The sequence below is a fragment of the Oncorhynchus tshawytscha genome, unplaced genomic scaffold (assembly GCF_018296145.1).
Source record: "Oncorhynchus tshawytscha isolate Ot180627B unplaced genomic scaffold, Otsh_v2.0 Un_contig_3872_pilon_pilon, whole genome shotgun sequence".
NCBI classification, from domain to species: Eukaryota; Metazoa; Chordata; class Actinopteri; order Salmoniformes; family Salmonidae; genus Oncorhynchus; species Oncorhynchus tshawytscha.
The window spans coordinates 1-9,988 of NW_024609762.1; the positions used below are offsets into that span (position 1 = coordinate 1).

Genomic DNA, 9,988 nt, shown 5'->3' on the forward strand with positions numbered 1-9,988 from the left:
ATTTTCCTCTTCCACTCATTATGACTCACCAGTTGTTCAATCAAATTCTATATGGAGGAATGGTCTAATGTTCCTTCCAATGTGTTCTCCAATATCATAAAACACTTTGGCTCAGTGCCGTTATTCTTGCAAGGTGAGTTACTGAAGGTATTGAAAACAGGGGTGCCAATAATTTGGACTCCTATCTTTTTTTAGATAAAAAATAACAATTGTTGAAAAAAATATCTTAATCTGAGCAATTGTAGTATTATAAAATAAAATAAATTCCCCATTATTATGAGCATACAACATAATTTTAGACCCCACTGAAAATCTAATATCCGTGTTATCAATAATTGTGGACCTGACTGTACATCTATGTATTGTTACACCATGTAGGACCTGTGTAGACCTAGTTTCTTACTGTGATATCTATTTGTTTGACTAAATATGTTTGTTGGACTATACTCCAGACGTGTAGTAGATTGGTTTGTTTTAAATTCTCACGTATAGAAACAACGCATGCTTCTGTATGTACGTTGCCATAAAATATTATTATTTAATGAAATAGATGAAGAATATGCTTTTTGTCTGGAATGAACGTTTTCCTAACTGCGCTAAGCTCTCTCGTCAGCAGTGCGTTTTCAAGCAATGCTACAAGAGTGACGTACAATCTAGTGGACGGGACGCTTCTCTAATAACAATAACAGCTAGCTAGCCAGCCAACCACCTACCTCGGTAGCTTTTTATCCAACATAGCGAAACATTGGAGCGCTTTAGACATTGTCGGTGTATATTAGTCATTGTGTTTTAAACACACGTCTGTCGCATCTACTATTTCCATATTTACGTTCTTGTTAGTCAGGTAACTTAGCTGGCTGGTTAAATTAGCAGTTGCACTAGGCTAGCTAACATCCCAGACCATGAGTTCACTAAGCTATTCCCCCCCTGCTAAAGAAGACGGGGTCGTGAAAGAGGAGAACGAAGAAGAGGCTGTCACGGTTAAACAAGAAGTCGAGGATGAGGCTGTTAGAGTGAAAGAAGAAGACGTTTCAATGAAAGAAGAGGAAGAAGAGAAAGAGGATACTGCTGTTTCAGTGAAGGAGGAGATTACTGTCACATTGGAGGAAGAGGAAGACGTTTTTGGAGTGAAGGAGGAGGGGGAGATCACTGTCACATTGGAGGAGGAAGAAGAGCAGAATGGATATCTGATTAACAGCAGTGAGTAGTGTCTTTAAACAAAGGGGCACAAACTATGCAGTTGTTGAACTAATGTGTGCTTTTAAAATGTAATTCTACTGCAGTTCTACACTTAATTATGTTATGTACTGTAGGTGTTGTGCCTGGGCCTTGGGCACTACCCTCTGTAGCGTGTACCCTCCATTTAATTGTGTGAAGGCAGGATGCAAGGCTGTGTTCCAAACAAAACAACTACAAGTGTGCTTGCTTTAGTCCCTCAATGGCACAACTAGGAGAACTTTAAAAAAAAGTACCTTATAGTTGAATACTCTTCTTTGAGTCATAAAAGTGCATTGAAATGACTTAGGAACTGTGCACACTTCAGAGAGGTGTGTGGCCACTTGGAGACACCAGTTAGACCTCTCACTCAAACGCTGTCATTTCTTTGTTTTGTCTTGTACCTATCCCATATTCAGATTTTGTTATCAACAAAGGCAGCGAAAAGTACAGTAAATGTAAAATGCACAGTGAAAATTCCAGTCAGGTGAATTGTTGTCCTCATCTTTAGTCTAATAATTTCCCCCATAATCTCCAAACTGTTCCCTTTTAATTGCTACCATGTTTATGCATTCCATATTTCTTATGAAAGAAACTTTTCAGTTTAGCCTTGTCCATATAGGCCAATTCCCAGGAGTGTAAGGGGTTAAGCGTGACGTGGTTAAGCGTGACGTGGGTTAAAAGGTGGGGTTAAATGTGAGGTGGGTAAGGGGTTAAATGTGAGGTGGGTAAGGGGTTAAATGTGAGGTGGGTAAGGGTTAAATGTGAGGTGGGTGGGTTAAATGTGAGGTGGGTAAGGGGTTAAATGTGAGGTGGGTAAGGGGTTAAATGTGAGGTGGGTAAGGGGTTAAATGTGAGGTGGGTAAGGGGTTAAATGTGAGGTGGGTAAGGGGTTAAATGTGAGGTGGGTAAGGGTTTAAATGTGAGGTGGGTAAGGGGTTAAATGTGAGGTGGGTAAGGGGTTTAGCGTGACGTGGGTAAGGGGTTAGGCATGAAGTGGAGAGGAGTGCCAGGAAACAGCCGTGATCCACAGGGTTGAGGACCTTGTTGCATTTGTAAAATTGTTATTATTATATTATTTCTAAAATTGCAACATTGTTGCAGAGGCCTGAGAGGCAGATCCTGTAGCAAGGTTTATATAAATCCCCTTTGTTGCAAACTAAATGTTAGACTATAGAAGCATGTGGTAATAATGTCTAGATGTTTTTGACAGTGAATATTGAGTTGTTATGTATTGTCTGGCTGAGCTGTGGGACGGTGGTTGTGCTGTCCATTACCCGCGTAGTATTGTGAATAACACCCCTTTTTAGACATGTGGAAGCGCCTCTGCCATTACGTGTCGATTAACATGAGCAACCAACGGCTATCAACCAATCTGCACCCAGGATCCAAATTTACCGTTTTATAAAGAGGGATCTAGTCTGGATTAAACCTCATAGACAGTTGTATAATGTGAAGATTTTATTCGGGTCTCTCTGTTTAACCAAATACTCTGTTTGTCTTTGACAGGAGAGAGACCAGACTCTCACTTTGACAGCGGGAAGAGTCGTTCAGGGGAATCAGAGATGGCAAAACAATTAAGACCACACCACTGTTCCCAGTGCGGGAAAAGATTCACCCGGTTAGGGAACCTGAAAGAACATGAGAGGACACACACGGCAGAGAAGCCTTGTAACTGCTCTCAGTGTGGAAAGGATTTTACCCAGTCAGGGAACAAGAAAGACCATGAAAAAAAGAACACATTCAGCAGAGAAGCCTTTCCAATGCTCCCAGTGTGGAATGAGATTTACCGGATTAAAAAACCTTAAACTTCATCAAAGAACACACAGAAGAGAGAAGCCTTTCCAATGCTCTCAGTGTGGAAAGAGATTTACCGAGTTAGGGTGCCTGAAAAAACATGAGAGGATACACACAAGAGAAAAGCCCTACCCATGCTCTCAGTGTGGCAAGAGTTTTACCCAGGTTGGGAGCATGAAACGACATGAGAGAGCACACACAGGAGAGAAGCCTTACCACTGAGAATGTGTTTTTGTTCATGCCACATTGTACAGAATGTAATCAAAAATACAATTTGTTAATTTTTTATATTTTAAAACAAATTGAATATGTTGGTTTAAAAGCTACAATGTGTAACTTTATGGGTGACCAAATTCACATAGAAATATGAGTTATGGATCTTACATTCTCGTCAAAAGCAAGTCGAAAAGCGGTATATCTGTTCTGTGTGCGCTATTTCTTTGCTTCCTGTTCTGAAGTTTTTAGTTTCTTTTTACTTTCGGGTTTTGTTTCAAACATCTGAAAATACAATATTTTTGGTTATGGAAGATATATTTAACAGCGGTGGTACAGATGGTACAATGATTCTCTACACCAGGGGTACTCAACTACTATTTCAGAAGGTCCAGTGGCCAAAGGGTCCGGATGGATATCGTCCTTTATCGGGCGCTGTGGTACAGCGAAGTAACAAACATATTAGTCTACGACTTAGGAAACGTGTTGTTAAATAAAATGTTACATTAAATACATTAAATGAGACTAAGAACCATGAATGAATTGCACACTTCTTTCTATTGCTAATAAGCGAGTACCTTGGTTCACTTCTTTCGAACATCACTGAAGAACGAAAGTGGTTGCATATGCAAAAAAAAGTCCACTATGAGTTATTAGACATGGGCCGTTGAATTACGCTTGAAGCCATCAGCTTCTGGGTGAAATCTACGTGGTTGGGAACATCTTTGTCTCCCTGCGTTTGCACGAGACGATTGGGGAAGTGGACAATTGCTAATAAGCGAGTACCTTGGTTCTAACCCTCGGTACTGCTAATAGTCCTGTACCTTGGTTCTAACCCTAGGTATTGCTAATAAGCCAGTACCTTGGTTCGAACCCTAGGTATTGCTAATAATCCAGTACCTTGGTTCGAACCCTAGGTATTGCTAATAGTCCTGTACCTTGGTTCTAACCCTAGGTATTGCTAATAAGCCAGTACCTTGGTTCGAACCCTAGGTATTGCTAATAGTCCTGTACCTTGGTTCTAACCCTAGGTATTGCTAATAAGCCAGTACCTTGGTTCGAACCCTAGGTATTGCTAATAGTCCTGTACCTTGGTTCTAACCCTAGGTATTGCTAATAATCCTGTACCTTGGTTCGAACCCTAGGTATTGCTAATAGTCCTGTACCTTGGTTCTAACCCTAGGTATTGCTAATAAGCCAGGTACCTACATATTCAATCAATCCCTATACCAGTCTGCTGTTCCCACATGCTTCAAGAGGGCCACCATTGTTCCTGTTCCCAAGAAAGCTAAGGTAACTGAGCTAAACGACTACCGCCCGTAGCACTCACATCCGTCATCATGAAGTGCTTTGAGAGACTAGTCAAGGACCATATCACCTCCACCCTACCTGACACCCTAGACCCACTCCAATTTGCTTACCGCCCAAATAGGTCCACAGACGATGCAATCTCAACCACACTGCACACTGCCCTAACCCATCTGGACAAGAGGAATACCTATGTGAGAATGCTGTTCATCGACTACAGCTCGGCATTCAACACCATAGTACCCTCCAAGCTCGTCATCAAGCTCGAGACCCTGGGTCTCGACCCCGCCCTGTGCAACTGGGTACTGGACTTCCTGACGGGCCGCCCCCAGGTGGTGAGGGTAGGCAACAACATCTCCTCCCCGCTGATCCTCAACACTGGGGCCCCACAAGGGTGCGTTCTGAGCCCTCTCCTGTACTCCCTGTTCCCTCGCCACGCACGCCTCCAACTCAATCATCAAGTTTGCGGACGACACAACAGTGGTAGGCTTGATTACCAACAACGACGAGACGGCCTACAGGGGGGAGGTGAGGGCCCTCGGAGTGTGGTGTCAGGAAAATAACCTCACACTCAACGTCAACAAAACTAAGGAGATGATTGTGGACTTCAGGAAACAGCAGAGGGAACACCCCCATCCACATCGATGGAACAGTAGTGGAGAGGGTAGCAAGTTTTAAGTTCCTCGGCATACACATCACAGACAAACTGAATTGGTCCACTCACACAGACAGCATCGTGAGGAAGGCGCAGCAGCGCCTCTTCAACCTCAGGAGGCTGAAGAAATTTGGCTTGTCACCAAAAGCACTCACAAACTTCTACAGATGCACAATCGAGAGCATCCTGGCGGGCTGTATCACCGCCTGGTATGGCAACTGCACCGCCCTCAACCGTAAGGCTCTCCAGAGGGTAGTGAGGTCTGCACAACGCATCACCGGGGGCAAACTACCTGCCCTCCAGGACACCTACACCACCCGATGCTACAGGAAGGCCATAAAGATCATCAAGGACATCAACCACCCGAGCCACTGCCTGTTCACCCCGCTGTCATCCAGAAGGCGAGGTCAGTACAGGTGCATCAAAGCTGGGACCGAGAGACTGAAAAACAGCTTCTATCTCAAGGCCATCAGACTGTTAAACAGCCACCACTAACATTGAGTGGCTACTGCCAACACACTGTCAATGACACTGACTCTACTCCAGCCACTTTAATAATGGGAATTGATGGGAAATGATGTAAATATATCACTAGCCACTTTAAACAATGCTACCTTATATAATGTTACTTACCCTACATTATTCACCTCATATGCATACGTAGATACTGTACTCTATATCATCGACTGCATCCTTATGTAATACATGTATCACTAGCCACTTTAACTATGCCACTTGGTTTACATACTCATCTCATATGTATATACTGTACTCGATATCATCTACTGTGTCTTGCCTATGCTGCTCTGTACCATCACTCATTCATATATCCTTATGTACATATTCTTTATCCCCTTACACTGTGTATAAGACAGTTTTTTTGGAATTGTTAGTTAGATTACTTGTTCATTATTACTGCATTGTCGGAACTAGAAGCACAAGCATTTCGCTACACTCGCATTAACATCTGCTAACCATGTGTATGTGACAAATCAAATTTGATTTGATTTGACCTTGGTTCTAACCCTAGGTACTGCTAATAAGCGAGTACCTTGGTTCTAACCCTAGGTATTGCTAATAAGCGAGTACCTTGGTTCTAACCCTGGGTACTGCTAATAGTCCTGTACCTTGGTTCTAACCCTAGGTATTGCTAATAAGCCAGTACCTTGGTTCGAACCCTAGGTACTGCTAATAAGCGAGTACCTTGGTTCTAACCCTAGGTATTGCTAATAAGCGAGTACCTTGGTTCTAACCCTGGGTACTGCTAATAGTCCTGTTCCTTGTTTCTAAACCTAGGTACTGCTAATAGTCCTGTACCTTGGTTCTAACCCTAGGTACTGCTAATAGCGAGTACCTTGGTTCTAACCCTGGGTACTGCTAATAGTCCTGTTCCTTGGTTCTAACCCTAGGTATTGCTAATAATCCTGTACCTTGGTTCTAACCCTGGGTATTGCTAATAGTCCTGTACCTTGGTTCTAACCCTGGGTACTGCTAATAAGCCATCTTATTTCTGACAACTTTAGAACTTCTATCAAACCAAAATATGACCAGTTTATGACCTCCCAATAATAATAATGTAATAGGAGGTCCCTTTTCCTGTAACTGTGGTCTGTCTGGAGCATACTTTATCCCCAGTCTGAGGTCCCTTTTCCTGTAACTGTGGTCTGTCTGGAGCATACTTTATCACCAGTCTGAGGTCCCTCTTCCTGTAACTGTGGTCTGTCTGGAGCATACTTTAGTCTGAGGTCACTTTTCCTGTAACTGTGGTCTGTCTGGAGCATACTTTATCACCAGTCTGAGGTCCCTTTTCCTGTAACTGTGGTCTGTCTGGAGCATACTTTATCACCAGTCTGAGGTCCCTTTTCCTGTAACTGTGGTCTGTCTGGAGCATACTTTCACCAGTCTGAGGTCCCTTTTCCTGTAACTGTGGTCTGTCTGGAGCATACTTTATCACCAGTCTGAGGTCCCTCTTCCTGTAACTGTGGTCTGTCTGGAGCATACTTTTCACCAGTCTGAGGTCCCTTTTCCTGTAACTGTGGTCTGTCTGGAGCATACTTTATCACCAGTCTGAGGTCCCTCTTCCTGTAACTGTGGTCTGTCTGGAGCATACTTTATCACCAGTCTGAGGTCCCTTTTCCTGTAACTGTGGTCTGTCTGGAGCATACTTTAGTCTGAGGTCCCTTTTCCTGTAACTGTGGTCTGTCTGGAGCATACTTTATCCCCAGTCTGAGGTCCCTCTTCCTGTAACTGTGGTCTGTCTGGAGCATACTTTATCACCAGTCTGAGGTCCCATTTCCTGTAACTGTGGTCTGTCTGGAGCATACTTCACCAGTCTGAGGTCCCTTTTCCTGTAACTGTGGTCTGTCTGGAGCATAATCACCAGTCTGAGGTCCCTCTTCACGGTAACTGTGGTCTGTCTGGAGCATACTTTAGTCGAGGTCCCATTTCCTGTAACTGTGGTCTGTCTGGAGCATACTTTATCATCCATGTCACAGGTCCCTCTTCGCAGTAACTGATATATCTGTCAAAGCATCACTAGTCCGAGGAAACCATTTCCTGATAACTGTGGTCTGTCTGTATTTAGCATAGCTTTATCACCAGCCTGATATCTCAAAGTCCCTTTCATGTCACACCACTGGACCCCAGAGCAGAAACAACTAGGGATATATCATGTCACATCACTGGAGTCCAGAGCAGAAACAACTTTTCTTCCTCACAAATATCTTAATAAATTCACCAGCATATGTTACATCTTCATCCCCATAATATTGAAGTCAGTGCGATGTTACAACTGATTATCTTTAGACACATAGACCTAGTTTGGGTGGCTACTGGCTATCTGAAATATGACAATGATCCATACACTTCTCAGGTAGCCTCTTGTCCTAGCAATCATGAGTCAGTAGAAAAACTGTATTTAGTACTGAACTTTATGCTATATTGGATGATGAACGTAGGCCTACTCAGTTTTTGTCAGACAAAAAAAAGCGAAAGGAAATTTAACAAGTTCCTTCTTGTCACTAATCTGGATAATGGCGCTAGCCTTTGCGTCCCAGTGCTAACGATTTGGATATTGACCGATAATCAAGACGCGCGGCGCAACCTTCCGTTTCTGAAGCATAGATGAGGATTTAATGAAGACTTGCAAGCAATGGATTCAAAACAACGACTAAACAATGTATACAGAAAGCAATTGAGGGTGAAATTATGCTACCACCAAAAAGGGCACTTTAGAGACAGGAATGGAAAAAAAGGGCATGTGCTCTACACAGGTAGAGCCCTATCTGTGCATGTGCCAAAGAAAATGCAAAATTTTAAGATTTGTTTTAAATAACGAATGCAATGAGAGCTGACGTCTGGTTTGAGTCATTTTGGGAAGATATTAGTGAAAATACATATTTTTTTGGTCAAAATAAAGACCTATAAAACAATGTCGTGACCAGAATATACCCAGAATAAGATGTCAAATTGACTTTGTTTGCCCGCTGGGATAGCAACTAACTGCTACACACAGTCTGCATTGTTGTCACCATATCAGCTAACGTCAAGTCAACATAGCTACTAGAACTAACGTGTTAGTAAACCCACTACAGTCATGCAGTACAGTTAGCAAGCAGTTTAGCAGTTACACCAGCTGAAATAAATGTATAAAACCACTTCGAATAGTTCCCGTGTTGGATAGCCAGCTAGGTAAGCATCACTCTCTGTCTGGCCGGGCAGGAAATGTATTGCTTCGTTCCCTATGGGAAACCAAAAACACATGTTCCCACAACTCCCAAGGAACCGAATGCGCTTATTGGGTTCATTCTGTAAGTAGTAAATATAATTTTGACAGCAACAGTAACCTCTTATCTCATCAATGGAAAAGCATTGGAACTAAACCTGTATTTGGCACCTTGATTTGTAAATGTCCCCGTAAATAATGCCTCTTTAATAATGTTGACATATCTTGCATTACTCACCTCATACTGTATTTTATACCATCTATTGCATCTTGCCCATGCCGCTCTGTCATTGCTCATCCATATATTTATGGGCGGCAGGTAGCCTAGTGGTTAGAGCGTTGGACTAGTAACCGAAAGGTTGCAAGATCGAATACTCGAGCTGACAAGGTAAAAATGTGTCATTCTGCCCCTGAACAAAACAGTGAACCTTAACTTGCCAAGTTAAATAAAGGTAAAATAAGTTTATATATTCTTATTCCATTCCTTTACTTAGATTTGGGTGTATTGGGTAGTTGTTGTGGAATTGTTAGATATTACTTGTTAGATGTTGCTGCACTGTCGGAACTAGAAGCACAAGCATTTTCGCTGCACTCGCAATAAATATCTGCTAAACATGTGAATGTGACCAATAAAATTAGATTAGAATTTCTTTGGCTTTTATTTTTTAATTTAAAAAAATCTAGGAACCTTTAGCCACTACAGTACTAGTCATCAAAACTGTTGACACTAAAAACAGTCACTACCTCACGAATGTTCCATCAGTATTATTCCACCATGTCAGAGAATACAGGAGCTGATTGAAAAAAGGATCATGTAACATATGTTTATCTGAGTAAAAATTAATAATACGTTGTGTAGTAGATGTTCTGACTTCCCACTCATATTTTTTTTTTTAAACTAATCAATCAACACATGGTTTCCTTCGTAATTCTTTACGGAATATTATTCTTTAATGAATTAAATGAAGAAAAAATAAACATTTTCCTCTACTGCTTCACCAACTCCAATCAACAGATGGCGATATGCGTATTTCATGCGCTGTTGCTAGTGTGACGTATATTCTAGTGGACGAGGC

General features: G+C 42.2%; 1 protein-coding gene across 1 annotated transcript; it reads left to right on the top strand.

The window, feature by feature from the left end:
• The first annotated feature begins 40 nt into the window (after positions 1-40).
• On the top strand, positions 41-3,412 carry LOC121845772 (zinc finger protein 436-like). Its single transcript, XM_042317673.1, has 2 exons — positions 41-1,200; positions 2,725-3,412. Exons 1-2 carry the CDS (start codon positions 903-905, stop codon positions 3,021-3,023), a joined length of 597 nt encoding a protein of 198 aa, XP_042173607.1. The 5' UTR covers positions 41-902; the 3' UTR covers positions 3,024-3,412.
• Positions 3,413-9,988: the final 6,576 nt, after the last annotated feature.

Coding starts and splice junctions, on each gene's coding strand:
- LOC121845772 (XM_042317673.1), top strand. CDS start 903: ATGAGTTCACTAAGCTATTCCCCCCCTGCTAAAGAAGACGGGGTCGTG. Junction 1,201..2,724: donor TGGATATCTGATTAACAGCA/GTGAGTAGTGTC, acceptor TGTCTTTGACAG/GAGAGAGACCAGACTCTCAC.